The sequence below is a fragment of the Pygoscelis adeliae genome, unplaced genomic scaffold (assembly GCF_000699105.1).
Source record: "Pygoscelis adeliae isolate BGI_AS28 unplaced genomic scaffold, ASM69910v1 Scaffold4, whole genome shotgun sequence".
Lineage (NCBI taxonomy): Eukaryota > Metazoa > Chordata > Aves > Sphenisciformes > Spheniscidae > Pygoscelis > Pygoscelis adeliae.
The window spans coordinates 15,108,011-15,124,431 of NW_008824986.1; the positions used below are offsets into that span (position 1 = coordinate 15,108,011).

Here is a 16,421-nt window from a genome sequence, read left to right on the forward strand (position 1 = left end):
TAAATATCACAGGGAGATAATTTTTATTAGCAAATACCGTATCTATACATCTCTATTGTGTTATACAGCTACCAGTAGGTGGTGCCTTGGTCTGCCTGGAAAAGAAAACCCTACACAATTGGCACATCAGTTACAGGAGTTCTTATCTCAGACATTCAAATTATACATCAATTAAAACTATGCATCATTGAGGACTAATTGTCGCTTAATTAGGCGTTTTGGTTCCCTGAAATCATCAGCTGAACTATTAGCAGTGGTTCTGCTTTCTGAGAAATATATCAACTATGTTAAATATTTACAGATATTCTGTTGGCTCATATTAAACCTTTTCTAAGGTGATTGGAAAAAGAAATGTACCAGGGAGAGTCATGAAATTAAGATTTACATTTATTGGAGTGGTGTAGAAGTTGGCACAATACAGTTGGCAACCTTGTTCCGGCATATTTTAAGACAAATGTTAACAGCTCTATCACTATTTGTTAAAGAAAAAAGGTATAATCTAATCATCAAAAAACACCTCCTCATTTTAGCAATACTTCAGGATTCATGGGAAGTATTTTGAAAAATGCTATATTGGATTTGGGCAGATTAAGTTTTTTGGGAATATTATACAGCCTTATGATTTATTCTCCACACAATTGGCCTTGCAACTACAAGGAAATAAATTATAGATATTAGAGAGAGTCAATTTTCCACGGCAAGAACCAGTGGGTTTCTGGTATTATGTCTGATTACCTCAGAAAGAAAAAAGGTAATCATAATTACTGTAACAGTCCATATTTGGGTAGTAATTTTCAACTACTTTATATAATGCAATAATTACACATGTAACAGATATACCTGCAATAATGCAACTATGACACAGAATTTTTAATAATGGTATTTAATGTGTTGAAAAACAGAATGGAGTTTAGTTTTAGAATCTAGTACTGAAAGAAATGAATCTCTACCTCCATGCTTGCTGTCCCACTGATTTCAATTTTAGAATAATTTTGAATTCCTTCACTTAGTGGAGTTGTTTTTTCTAAAAAATAACTCTAGAGCAAAAACTCTCATTTACATTGAATTGAGAAACAATGAAAACATCTTTTCATATATTTTAATCAGATATAAGAAACAATCCTATGCAAGATATAAATCTGAATCTCCAGTCTTTTTTCTGTCAAACAAACTAAATGTTGCCACTCTGCCGTGACCAGAAAGGTAATTAGATGAGCCACTCTGGCAGAATATCGAAGTGCAAATGTATCATGAGCAGCCACGTGATCTGTTACCCAAAATCTCTGTTGCTTTAGATATACATTCTCCTACTTTACAATAGTTAGCTAATTCCCTTATTGTCCAACTTAGTGCCTACAGCCAATGCATAAAGCGTGACAAAATACTAAATATTATACTATAAACTCCAAAATCTTTTCCAAAGCACTATATATTACTAAATCTGTTGGTACCTGGATCACTACTTTGCTATGTTCAGAAAACAAACTAGCATTTGCTTTTCTCCAGTTTCACGGTCCTACCCTCCTGCTTTTGGCCCTGCAATTTCACATGTCACTTCCTTCAGCTTCTAGGATGGATATTACCTGGTGCCTAATCTGAACACCTTAAGCTCGAGTTTTGTGTCCAACTCTGTTGAGGATAATTTTCATAAATACATGTTAATTATTATCAATCCTGACTTTACACTATGATCAATATCATCATCCCTATTGAAAACTGAAGCTAAGTATATATTTACATTTTAGGTTATACTTCAGTCATCTATAAACTAACCCAACCCTGTACTACTAAATGCCTTCTTTTCCTGTTGTTTTTTTTTTTCCTGTTCCAAAAGAATTTCCTGCTCCTTGCAGAATTGCAACTAAATGATGATTTGGTGGATTTCCCAGGTTTTTGTCCTCAGTATACTACCTTCAAACCTCTTTTTAAGAGGGATTTTATATTTACTGTAAGAAAACCTCAAAGTCATTTTGGAAGCTAATGTATCCACTTCATTATCAATACCTGTTTAGTGTTTCAAGAATTACAGTGTCTTCACACATAGCTATACGTAGTTACTCAGCAGCCTCTATGAAAACCATTAAGGCACTCAGAAATTGAATCGTTCACCATAAATCATAGAAATTAGATTTAGGTATGCAATCACTGACAGGAGGAGGTTCTGTACAAGCACAGCTACATGTGGATAAATACATATTTTCCAAGCAAAGATTCCAGAATCATGACCTTTGTAAAATTCGGAAAGGTTTTAAAAACCAAAAAGCTCTGATTTTTATTTGTTAATTTAGTGATTAGGTTTGTGCTGCTGTTTTAACTTCTAATGGCAGTGACTGACAAGTTTTACTTCTTGGAGCTTTTACAACAGTGTAAGTCATTCATGAATGTTAAAAATTCAAAATGAACGCCAAACAAAAAAAGCTGAAATAAATTATGATACGCAATAAATTTTATTACAAGGGTAGATATGCTTCTTGATTTACATTAAAATCCTCCTTCAGTTGCTACAGCAGGCTATTAGCAGGGGAAAGAAAATCAATTCTGAACCAGGATCCAGTAAGCTGAAAGAACTCTAGTTTCCCCTTTAAAAAAGAAAAAATCCCTTGAAAATTTATATATCATAGAATCATAGAATCATAGAATCATTAAGGTTGGAGAAGACCTCTAAGATCATCGAGTCCAACTGTCAACCCAACACCACTATGCCCACTGAAGTGGGCTGTATATGCTTACTATATGAAGTATTTTGATTATTTGTTGTGCTACATACAAATAAAATGTAAATCTTTACCATAATTCATTATTCTGTTTTGGCATAAAAACTAATACAGGGTGCCAAAGATAGTCTTCCTCAGAAACAACAGTGCAGGAAAAAAAAGAACCCAACAATATGCTACTAAAGCTTGCAGTAGGCTTGTTTAAGAAGAATTAAATTCCTTCTTTCCAACACATTTGGGCATTCTATGTGTACACTAACATCGTCTAACTTCGCTGTAACAATAATTGTTCTATGCTACAGAAACATGTAAGGGATTAACTATTTTATGATCAAAACTGAATAACAAGATTTTTTTTTCATTAAATACAAACCTAATTTTGCCAGGCAGTGCTTTTCTGCTGAGGTTGAACTTTATAATTTAAATTGACCCTCCCAATTAAAACTCAGACACTTGTGAATCATTCATTTACACTTTAGGGAGGAAAGGAAATAACTAGTAGAACAGTTATTATCTCCTGATATGGCTTTAAAACTGGTAGAAAATTTTGCTGCTCAGGCACAAGTTGAGATCAGACTTACAAGTCTGATGGTTATAAAGAGATATAGGTGCATGAAAGCAGCTGATCCGGAAGCAGTAATGCTATTGCTGTCCTTAGAGACAGAGTACATCAACCGGATAGCCAGGACAGCGTTTTAAGGGTATTTGCTTGTTTCATATGCACTTGTTACTTTTCAGAATATGGGAGCAACTGATGAAAAAAAAGACATCTGTTACCAGCTTCAATGACAAAAGTCCCTTGCCATAAAATTAGTTTCCTGAGACTGAAGAACATGTTGTTACTGCTGTTATTAATATTTGCATAGCTGTCAGAAGCCCAAGCTTTATGACTGCTTACTACTTCAGGGACCACTGGCCATTATTTGAGGTGCTGGTTACAGTCTGAGTTACAGCTTTTCAATAAATGTTACAGCCTTCAAATTCCATTACTAGTGGAGTCTGAATTACAGCTGCTCTCAAAATAAAATAAAAATGAGCAGAAACAAGTTATGGGGCTTTGCCACAAATTCTGCTCAGAAATCTAGCCTATTTAAGACAACAGCATTTTCTCATGGAGTCCTATTTAACAGATACATAAGACATGGCACACCTAAAGGGTTGGGACTGTCACAGACACTCAGTCAAACATAGGGATGGTAAGTCTGGATGATAAATCATGTCCTATTACTTGGACACTTGAACCCTCTAATAATAAAGATACTTTATACAGACTTCCTCTGAAAAGATGCATAAACTACTGTTGCCTGTGAAACTCTGGAACAGCTAAGCTTATGGCTCTGTATTCATCCTTACTTTCCTGCATTACAGGAAATGGAGAAAAAAGTGTGGTATAAACCCTTCCAATAATTCAACAGGAAAATATCCAACATTTGTGTGCCAGCATATAACTACTACATACTTCCAAGAAAAACTGGTAGCTGTCCATGTTACACCCAATAACAGGTCTATTTGTGGAAAGAGCTCCAAGCTGCAGGTGTCCTATATCACCATCTTTCTACTGGTCCCTTATGCAACCATGTCACATTTCTGCTTCTCCTTTGATGTCAAGGAAGAAGAGATCACATAGCTAAATAAAATGCATTTAGCATTAGGAAATTCAAATGCAGCGTTTTCCCCTGAGGGCTGCAGAGCTCTCTTCCCGACTGAGCACCCAGCTGTGTGCCTGTAGCCATTATGGACAAAAGAAGGGTGCTGACTAATGGGAACTTGGAGTACAACTTTATACGGAGAGCGGGACTTCATCTGAAACTGAAAATTTCCTACATAGTTCCTATGATTGGCAAGTAATTCACTGCTATCCAGTGCTGAAGAACTTGTATTCTGAGGTCATTAGGCTCACCAGTGACAAAAAAACCAAAATAGGTCACTGGGTAGTTGCTGGCAAAGAGTTATCAGAGACCAGCACATCTTCAGGAAATTGTTGTATGGACACAACCATCACATATCCTTTTTCAAAGTCAGGAAATCGTATTTCGAAAGAGGATATTTTGTGTTAGAATCACCAGGGATTTATTAAGATTTAGGAAAAAAACTCCAAGCTTGCTGAATAGGTAACATGCATAATAAAAGTACTTGAGGAAGCAACTGTGAGCCACTGATCCAAATAAACAATCACCTGCTGGGATGTACAGTTTTTCCTTGTAGTTATGAAAACCTTGAAGAGAACTGAATGCAAAAATAGAGATAATATAGGTGACTTTGACAGAAAATGAAACTAAGTGTCTTGTATAATGAGGAGTACTGTTCCTTCTCCTACAGAAAATGAAATTATAAGAGCAGTAACTCCAACACCAACAGCCAAACCTTCCCAATGAAAGACACAAGTAATCTTAGCTCCAGCGCCAGCATAACAGGAGGCATAAAAGGAAAGTAGTGAGATGTATATCAACAACACAACTTGAAATATCAGTTACAAGGGAAGTAAGGTCACTATTTCTGCTTCCTTAGGAACTCATTCTTTATATAATCTATTTTTGACAAGTCTCAATGAATAATGTAAATACAGGAGACTGGTACTCAGATTGTATTTGAAAAATGCTAGATGTGCTGAAGTATTTAGTCCTCTACAAAAGTATTGTGTAAAAGGCATGTGCCAAATTTCATGTTGCTATCTTACTTATTCCTACAAACAGAGTACTTCTCAAGGAAGCCACGGTAATTTCCTTAGCTCTAACAGGATTAAATGAAACCTTCAGTACTGAGTTGATATACAATATCACTACGTTTTTAACCAACACAATCTAACCAATGCAGCATAACTGCATTAGTGGAAAGGACTACAGTGCAAATAGTTCAGTGTCTAAGACCATTTATGCACAGGCCAGCTTCCGTGACATCCAAAGCCCTGCACTAGAACACAGAGCTAACTCTTTAATCACCACAAAAAGGCAAAGGTGGCTAATTCAGGAAACTAATTTCTAGACCATTTGAAAATTAATTCAGAGACCATCTAGAAGAGTTCTCCATTCCGAACTAGAACTCGAATCCATCATCAGTATCTCGACTCTCCTGAAGAGTCCTTTCATCAGTATAACAGTAACATCATTTTTGTAAGAATTATCATCCTTGAAATGGATGCTCTCTATGTCCTGGTTTCAGCAGGGATAGAGTTAATTTCCTTCCTAGTAGCTGGTACAGTGCTGTGTTTTGGATTTAGTATGAGAACAATGTTGATAACACACCAATGTTTCAGTTGTTGCTAAGTAGTGCTTACACTAGTCAAGGACTTCTCAGCTTCCCATGCTCTACTGACTGAGAAGGTTGGAGGTGCACAAGAAGCTGGGAGGGGGCACAGCCAGGACAACTGACCCAAACTGGCCCAAGGGATATTCCATACCATGTGACGTCATGCTCAGCATATAAAGCTGGGGGAAGAAGAAGGAAGGGGGGGACGTTTGGAATGATGGCGTTTGTCTTCCCAAGTAACCATTACGCATGATGGAGCCCTGCTTTCCTGGAGATGGCTGAACACCTGCCTGCTGATGGGAAGGAGTGAATTAATTCCTTGTTTTGTTTTGCTTGTGTGCACAGCTTTTGCTTTACCTATTAAACTGTCTTTATCTCAGCCCATGAGTTTTCTCACTTTTACCCTTCCGATTCTCTCCCCCATCCAACCAGGGGGGAGTGAGCGAGCGGCTGCGCGGTGCTTAGTTGCCGGCTGAGGTTAAACCACAACACTCTAATACAGTAATAGACTGGTATCAACCACTTTTGCATATTGTGAAGGTGAAATCTGGTATGCTAAGAGATGCAGATGTAGAAGATCATAAATATTAGAACTGTGAGCCCATTTAGTACTGGCCTTGGAAACTTCAGCCTCTGGATAGGGATGAACCATGACTTCCCTTTCTTAACCCTAAGTCCTAGGAAGGCTCATATATTTTTTAGATTTCTGTTATATACAGAATTGTAAACTTAATATATAAAACGAAACTTGTTTTCTCTGAAAAGCTCCCTACTCCATTTAGCATTTGAAGATCTTATCTACTGCTAGAGCACCAAACTTAAGAAATCTATATGGGTAATGTGAACTTCAGATATTTCCTTGGCAAAGAACAAATCACAGCATAAAAAAGTTGAGAGCTAAATAACCACCTTGTTGATTTAGGAAGGCAAATACAGAGGATACTATTAACATCCTGAAACAGTTTCCATAATTGGACCTTAGCATTCCTTTTCTGCTGCATAAAATTGGAGGGACTTCCTTTCTATATGGAAGAAGTTTTTTATGAAAAATTAGCAGGACAGGAAAGGAATACACAAGCATCATCATCTCTGAGACAGAACTGTCTAGACTGATGATTTTCAATGTGCCTCAAAAATAAATACAAAAAAATCTGTGCAACTGTGGCAGATAAGGAAAAGTCTGATAAAAAAAAAAAAACAAACAAAAACAAAAGAAGGGATGTAACCAATCATCAGGGATTCCCTTTATCAAGCATTAAAACATGTTGCCATTACGGTGTTATGCTGCAGTGGAAACAGCACAGGAAGGAGCTGCAATCTGCCAACATCTGACAAGGAGTTGCACATCTTAGGAATACATCACCTTAATAACGTTTGTCTTACAATGATGATATAGGCACCTTCCAACCTTAAAGGTGGAAGGTGTAATATACCTTCTTAAATACACCTCCTTAAAGGAACGTGTAATGTATTTACAGCTTAAATTGTTTCATGGGTTTGTTTAGGAAGGCTATTTGGCAATTGAAGTTCTATCCTTAGAAAGTGGGACTGGTGAGTGTAAAAAATACCCCTAATATGAAGAGGAAAAGAAAGCAGTTAACCTTCAGGTTTTTTTATATAAAATAGTACATCCATAAATGTCAGTAAGTTGCACAAATTCATCCTTTGACACTGCGTAACACATATTTACAGTTAACATTCATGTTAAGAAAAAGTCTAGCTTTCCTTAACACAACACAGGAATAATATTTCTCTGCCAGTTTACTTAGAAGATGACTCCTTTAATCCAGGAGGTTCCCCAGCACATGACTTCAAGGCCAGGTTGGATGGGGCTTTGAGCAACCTGGTCTAGGTGTCCCTACCCACAGCAGGGGGGTTGGAACTAGATCATCTTTAAGGTCCCTTCCAACCCAAACCATTCTATGAGTCTATGATTTATCATATATATATATATATATATGAAACAGGCTCTGTATTTTATAAAGACAGGGAGGGGGTGTCCACCAAAATGGAAATCTGTGGAATATTTGTAATTATGGTTAACTGGCAAGTATTTTGAGCTTGTTCCAGTTTCCTGAGCAAATCACTAGGAATTATGAAATTTTACTATCGTTTTAACAATTTAATTTTTAGGAATTATTTCCATAAGGGAGCTATAGCCAAAAGCTGGTCATCCACATAAAAAGCTCCTTGACTGGTGCAGGGGACACAGATTTTACAAATGCAGCTATAGTAATGGTAACTATAAATATTGCTGAAACTTCTGGGGGGTTGGGGAACCAACCATCGTTGCATTGATTTTTTTGAGTCTGCCACTGCACAGTATCTCACTATTCCAGAAAATACTCAGTGAAATTGATTCCAGTGAAGTCAAAAAAGAATATACATTCTAACCAAACACACTTAGTGTTAACTGAAGTTTGGAATATTGCAATACGATGTAAACATTCAACCTTTAAGAAAATCAGAGGCTAAGAAAGCTAATGATTAATGAAAGATTACACACAAATATCTAGGTACATACATACATATTTGTATGCCTTCCTTTATGTATACATCTAAATGCACAAGATATATTACAAATAAACATTTATGTTCAATAATTTTAATTTCAGATTTGAAAATCTACAGTCTGAAGTCTGATTCACTACTGAAAGCACAATTCTTATACACAGAAAATACAGCATGCAAATAATACTATTTGTATACTTTCTGTATGAGTGAAAACATGGAATTCAATATAAAGCTGTCAACATCTTTATAAGCACAAAACAGTCATACTAACCTGTATTTTGATTGGCCAGGAGAAATTGCTGACATAGACGTAGAAAGTGATGTTTGGGTTGCTCCGAAAGTTAAATTTTTCACAGGAAAAGCTATCTCTGTATTCCTTAATATTAGCCTTAGAAACAACAGGAATCTCTTCTCCAGATATTGTTCCAGCTAAAAAAAACCATATGTAGATATATTTATGACAAATATTAATCATCGTTAAAGGTGCCAAAGTAAATTTGCACAGGAAACTTAAATTCTTGAATTACTTTTGGTGTCTTCATTGTACAACTTTAGTAACCCTTTATTATGGTTTACATGGCACATCAGGTATATTACATATACATACAAAGAATTCACAGAAACTCCTACTCTGGTTTCAATCGATTATGAATGAATCATAAAATTGACAGAAGTTACGCGAATTTTAGAAGAAAGTTGTTATGGTCAGCTAAACAGATAATATGCTTTCCTCTATTTACATTCTACTTCAAAAAAAACCTCACAGGTTAATAAAACTTGAAAGTGAATTTGTCTACATCTTACATTATTGCTGTAGAGTTTTAATTGTTCATGAAAGCTTTATTAACATACCTACTAATAAACATGTGTCATTTTTTGCAAATATATGGGTATCTGTGCTAAGTTAAAATAAAGGGATAAATAGCATTTACTAACTATGGTATGTTACAATACTTCAGAATTACATTGATGAGGAAATTCAAGAGTTCATGTAAGACGAACTCTGAACCTTCTTTAAAAAGATTTTTTTTTATTTTAGTACGTTTTCATTTTAAGCATCATGCTTCTCCTTGGATGCTTTTTCAGAAAGTCAATAAAACCAATTCAGAGAAACTGTCTAAATAAAGCTTTTTTTCCTTCTTTTTAAAACAAAGAAGAGTAATGGGGTTCAAAGTTGGAGAAAAATAGATAAGCAGCTCCTTTATCAGCATACACAGAAGAACTTTATTGTTTGATATCAATGTTAAGGTTAATAATTAAATTTTTAGCTTGAACACTGAAACAAAGAAATAAATTCTCAGTCTCTTCAGTAGTTAAGGAAGCAATTTATCTTAATTAAAATCACAGCATTTCATAACACTGCCATTTTAAAAATTTAAATAGACTACAAGCTTTTCCTATCAAAGTAATTTTAATTGAATAGGAGAGGAAGTTAACATGTTAATGAAGCTTTGTTCAGATTGCAAATTATCATCTGAGGTTTAAATAATATAATTAACAATGGCATAATGATAATGGCAAAAGAACACATTTGGTAAAGTTCTATTATCAAAATTAGCAACAAAGAGACAATCAGGTTAAAATAGCTTAAAGGATCATGAAATCATATGGGAAAAAGTCGTCGTACCAAAATTCACCCTCACCTGTAGAACCAATAGACCATGTAATATTGAGGTTGAAGTTGTTTGATGCATTAATTGATATATCCAAATTTTTATTTGACTGGATAAAAAAAAGAAAATATATTGAAGTTAACAAAATATGTCAGAATGTATTGAATATATATCTATTGCATATAACTGAATATAGCCTTTTAATCATCTTCTGGTTTTCATTTTAAACATAAATAGAAGTGGTAGTAATTCAGAGCCAAAGGTAATTCTCTCTTTTGCTTCTGTAAGAACAGGGTATGAGTAAGCATATAACCACACCAGTTATCTTTTCAGATTGTGATAAAACTGATTTCATTATTTCTTCATAAAACTAAAGAAAAAATACATGGCAAATGGCTGCATTTTAATTATAATTCAGAAATTACTTTTCTCATCTGCTAATAAAGATTTCTTAATTGAATGGTATACTCTCAGGAAGATACTAAATCTTGTTATCCATGGGAACAACAATAAAATAAACCAGCTGATAATTTTTTTGAATATTCATTGATCTGAAGTACATCTACCATTTAGAAAGTTTTCCCAATGAATGCAATTTACAGTTTTAAAAAAGATTTGAAATATCTCTAATACCTTACAGGCACCTGGCAAACCTTTAATCATGGTCAAATACAATGGAAATCTTAATCATGACTCTCCAAAACTTGTCTAAAGTTAATAACATTTTCTTACCTGTTCTGGATTTGCTATAAAGTTTATGGCAGTGTGATGGCGATCATCCTCTTGTAATAAGCTGAAGGTGAACTGGTAGTCGATCAAAAGACTGTCTGTGGGCAAAACAGAATGTAAAAATAAAATAGATTCAAGTGTATACATATTAATAAAATGTTATGCAAGCACCTAAAAATGTACTATTCACTTTTATTTTAAAAAGCATGGAGTAATCTACAAGTCAGAATTATTCACATGGACTTCACTGTTTAAGTATTTGCACTATAATGCCTTGAAGCAATAAAAAAAAAAACCCTGAAGTGAAGTAGTAACAAAAAAAATTTAAGAAAAATAACTAAATTAAGAAAGAGATTCTATCATGCAGTCAGAGCATCTATTCCACATAACTTGAAATAGTCATTCTTTGTTAAGCAACTATTCCAAAATACAGTATCAAGTATTGTTAGAGTGTTTTCAGTTCCCTAATTTTACTCTGAAATAATTATTCAAATATTCTGTTCAAAATGCATTTAAATATTTTAATTTCACAGTCATACATTTTACTGCGTTATAGAAATGGTTTACATAGTTACATTACTATAACACATTTTAGAATTATTAGTTTTAAAGTTTGGGGAAAACAGCTGCATCTATAGTAAAATTATACAGTATGAAGGCATGATACTATAGTAAATAAGATTGCTAATAATAAAGTGGCACAATGGAATTTTTTTATAGAAATAATTTGACTACCAAGCACATCCTTTCTAAATTGCCAGAATTCAAAGAGATTTTGTAAGTGGCAAGTGATATATAAACTTTTCATACAAAAGAAACAAGTGGCAGTTTAGTATTGACTCAAAAAGATTATATTTAACTTCCCAATGACATTTGTTCTACACATTTTTCTTTCAACCCATGAAAGGAATGGAGTCTGCCAGACAGTTCCTATTCATGCCATTTCTGTCACCGCACACTAACAGCACTCCCCTGATGGCCAGCTACAGTTGGCATAGGTGTAGAAGGGAGAAAGGGCCATACTCAGATGACCCAAACCATGCTTAACTGTTCCTGGAAGGAGCATAAAATGATTGGGACAAGTCAGAAGACATAACTTTTGAGCCAACCCATTGTGTTCCCGAAGTTGGAGGAATGAGGTTAACCTTTAGTTGGGTCATAGCACTAGGAATGACTGAAAAGTAACTTTTCTGCAGGTGGTGGTGAGTAGGGATGTGTGGGGGGTGGATTTGTCAAGGTGAAGCAGGTTTCCAGCACCTTCGTAATGTAAGAAAAAGAGCCAGTCACCAGGGATGACTGTTGCTACAATTCATAGAGGGTGCCATGTAGAATCCCAGCAGGCAATGTTCAGTGCAGTCAGGTAGTCAAGAATCAGCAGAGCCCTCAGAGACGTAAATTGTGTCAGATTAATAATCCTTGTGCAACAGTCAGTTGTGAACCAGAGGTGGGTGCGGTGGAAGGACCTTAAATGCTCTGTTACAGGGGCAGGTATCTTCAGATCTAACAGAATACATCTTCTAACTCTTTGACCATTATGGTTCTACAGAGATCAAAAGATTCTGTTTTTTCCTCTGTCACAAGAAATAAGGAGGCGCCTTGTAAGTGTACATGATTCAGATTATTATTTTGTGCATGTTAAAATATGGTTAGATGCAAGTCGTCTTTGATGCTACATCCTAGTGAATAACTTTGAAACCCTATTTTGAATCCCTCTCTTGATGACATTCTACTAGTCACCAACACCACATGAGCAGTGTGTTACAAATAAAAAATATGTGATCATAAAACCAAAATCAGTAAATACAAAGAGAGTGAAAGATTAAATCAAAGCAGGAAAAAGCTGTGTCAGCCTTTTGTTGGACTCAATAGTTTGCTTAATGCTGACAATCACCTTCTCTGCAGCAACACATCATCTGAAAAAATACACTCTATTGTATCCCATGGGAAGCTTGACATAGGAGAAAAAAAGCCTACTGGTCAATGAAGCATGAATATAGCTCCCTGTATTGTCTTAACAGTTAAAGAAAATGTTTGGGGGGTGGGGGTGGGGGGGGTGTTGTTTTTTTTTTATAGAGCGTGCAAAGAAAATTAGAAAATAAAGGAGTTACATGAAAGGAATTACCATGACCTTCGAAGCTGAAACATCCACTTTCTCTATTATGAGTCACTATAGTTCCATTATTCGAATAAGTTGATCTAGATGTCTTAGATAATGAGTTTTGATCAGATATTTGCAAGCTTATGAAGGCAAAAGATGAACAAATATTAAATTAAAAGACCCCATTTATTTATTAATACTACTCTACAGTTCTATAGTTATGCAAATCTAATTAATAAAGTCTCATTGACTCTATTAGTAACAGTGTGCCATATCTACATATTTAACAGTAAGATTACCATTGCACCAGAACACATTTAAAGGTAGCAAGACAGCAAAAGATGGCAAGTAGAGACTGATCCCTATTAAAGGGATTAATAAACTCTTTAATTATCATGAGTAGCAAGGCCAGAAGCCTAGGAATAATGTATAGATATGCTAAATCTCCTGATCTGGTCAACTTGGGATCCCATGAAATACAAATGACTGCTTTAGCATGAATCTTTGCAAACAGAATTATTGTAAATGTATGGTGGACAAGCACTACAGCATGAACTCCTACGGAAATTCTGGCTACTGCAAAGGCTACACGATGCAAGAAGCAGTGTAGGCAGGCCTTCTGGTAATATTGATTTGCTCACAATACAGGGAAAATGACCATTTAAAAATGCCTTAGTCTTCTTCTAAGCCCATATTGTGCCCTCTCAGAGATGCAGAGTATCAGCAAAAGACCAGCAGTGATATATACTTAAAGATCTCATCATAAGGCAAAACTGAGAAAAGACACAGGACTCGTCTCCCAATCATATATGAATGAACAGCTTTTCTGCACACAAGTTTAAAAAATTTCAGTCATTTACTCTTAAAACAATATGGCTACCTTTTTTCTGGGGTTTGTTGTTGTTGCTGTTGTTTTGTTGTTGGTTTGTTTGTTTGCTTGCTTTTTAATTTATGTTTTACTTGCTAAAAGCCAAGAAAATAGGAACTTGTTTTTCAAGGAAGGCAGGAAAAGTCCTTACATTGATAAAAGATGTTAAACTATACAGATCCTCATAACTTTATCATCTGTAACAAATCAGAAAAATACTGCCACTTTTTTTTAAAAAACTGCATTTTTACCTACAATACAGTTGAAACACTAATCATCAAAAACAGTAACAGTTGGTTATGTATGGCACCTTTTATACTCAAGATATCCCAAAGTATTTTATGGAGTTCCTAATTAGTAATCACTCCATTAATAGTATCAAAGATAGTTACATATCCCACACAGTGACCATTATCTCCTCTGCAGTAGTCAAAGAGCCTTAAACAACGCAGCTTGTGTTATTCAAGAAGAGTTCCGAGAGCCAACACATGGAACTTGCCCTGGCATTCTTCAAGGTGCCAAAGGACCTTTAACTTATGCCAAGTCAGCCCTACAAAATGGGAAGCAAAGATCTTCACCGAACTATTCAGAAGTTTTTATTCCAGAGAGACCTGCAGTAGAGAGGGACAAATCATTAAACCTATCTTGGCCACAGAGTGGATGCTGCAAAGCAGAAATACCTATCTCTTCATAGACGATTCTAATTCAGGGAAGATACCTGAAGTGCGTACAACTTGAATGAAGCAGAGAGCACTGCCTAATGCAGTTATATGATTCAACAATGCAAATGAAGTCAGGTGCAAATGAAAGAGCTGACACTGAGCAAACACACCTTCCCATCTTTCTGAGGACTGCAAAAGTATGCTGAAGTTTCACAGCTTGGAGGAAGGTTTATTTTCATAGTGAGGATACTTCTGGTTGGCCAAAACTTTGAGAAAGATTTGCCTGGACCTATTCTTAAATGAAACATACCAAATCTCTGGAAGGCTCTAAAGCTAGATTTTATTAGAAAACAAATTAGTAGAACTAACTTAAGAGGAAATTCAAAGTGAGAGTAGAAATTAAACAGAAGTCTCTCCTCCATCTATTGCATCCTGCTGCTGTCTCTCTCCCCTTCCTCCCTCTTTCCATTTGTTTCATCCTATACGATAGGAGAGACTTCCCCCACATGTATTCAGCAGCTCTCAGGGAAAATATCGCCTCCCTCTCCTCCAGATGGCTTCACCTTCTACAGACTGAAGCAGGCAGAACAACTTTCCCTCCCATTGCCAAGCCCCACCCTGAACGTAACCCTGAAACACAGTCTGTGCCAATACATCTTAAGTGCACATAAACAAACTAAGCAGTTACACAGTACATCACATCGTATTTCCCAATTCATAGTGCCATTCGGCCCAGACAGCTTAGCCTGGAAATAAATACAAAATTTAAAGTAAAATTTAGTTGTAAGAGTATGACCTGTTCTGAATAGTTAAATGTATAAATAGCCAAATGTATAATAGCTAAATGTAGAAATAGCTATTTAAAGTACATTCAGTATATCCTGTTGATATATATTGTTGTGTATATTTACAATCAGGAATTTAGAGAAGACTGAGATTTTACTCCATGTATTTTTGTTTCTACTTTAAACCTTTAAAAAGCCACCATAGTATTTTTACCCTTTACATGAACACATGAGACTTTTTATAAGTGCTTCTGTTTATAAAGACATACAGAGAACAGATTGCTTCAATTAGGAAATAAATTTGGATCACATAAACAGAAACTAAAAAAACTCACTGCATTTATATTGTAACATAGGATGACAATGAAAGCACAGAGATAACAAATACTAAACATAATCATCAAATATGCTGAACATCAATCATCATGAGCAACATGATGATAAAAGCAATCTTATAATTTTCATCTGGCTGACCTACAGAAACAAGATTTTAAAACTGTTTTCAAAATCTGGTGAAATTTGAAAACAAAATAAACAAATTCAAACAACAACATTTCCGTAAGAGGTAGCAATCAAAATATTATCAATGGCCATTAACATCCAAAAATTAAACATACAAACTTATAGAATTATTTCAGTGAATTATAGAAGAAAATGCTTGATTCTCTAGAAGTACCATTGATGCACGCTGTGGTTCATTTTGGTGACTTTCATTTTTCTGTAAGAATTAAAAAAATCTAGAAGATGAATCCCACCTTTCTTCAAAACATATTTCCTCAATCTAGACTTAATTCTCAACACATTCTAAACTCACAAGGTGTCAATTAGCTATAATGATTTTTCTAAGAGACTAAGTAGTTAACTATCTTGAGCACTGCATAGACTCTTCTCTTAACTATGGAAAAAATGTTAATGACATTACAGAATGACTGTTGCGTTCTTTTATTTTTAAAAAAGTTAACTGAAAAAGAATGTACCTGAAACACACCATTTTTTTAACAATTACTTGCTCTTCTACATATCCCCAATATTTTGGAAATATGCAGAAGACACTTTCATCTTAGTTTTGGATTGTTTCAGTAAAATCTTAATATCCAGCATTTCACTTTTTTTTATGCCATCAATATCCTCCATGTTTACATTTTCCCACTTAATATGTTTGAAATAAATATTTTTTAAAAAACTGATGTTC

At 35.0% G+C, this 16,421-nt stretch overlaps 1 protein-coding gene across 1 annotated transcript in view; it reads right to left on the reverse strand.

Moving 5' to 3' along the window:
* ATRNL1 (attractin-like 1) overlaps window positions 1–16,421 on the reverse strand; it is a 548,413-nt gene that overhangs the window by 295,535 nt on the left and 236,457 nt on the right. The window contains exons 22-24 of the mRNA XM_009325920.1: window positions 10,820–10,914; window positions 10,118–10,196; window positions 8,746–8,903 (exon numbers count right to left, since the gene is read on the reverse strand). Coding sequence (XP_009324195.1) covers window positions 8,746–8,903; window positions 10,118–10,196; window positions 10,820–10,914 — 332 coding nt within the window. The remainder of the gene's footprint in view (window positions 1–8,745; window positions 8,904–10,117; window positions 10,197–10,819; window positions 10,915–16,421) is intronic.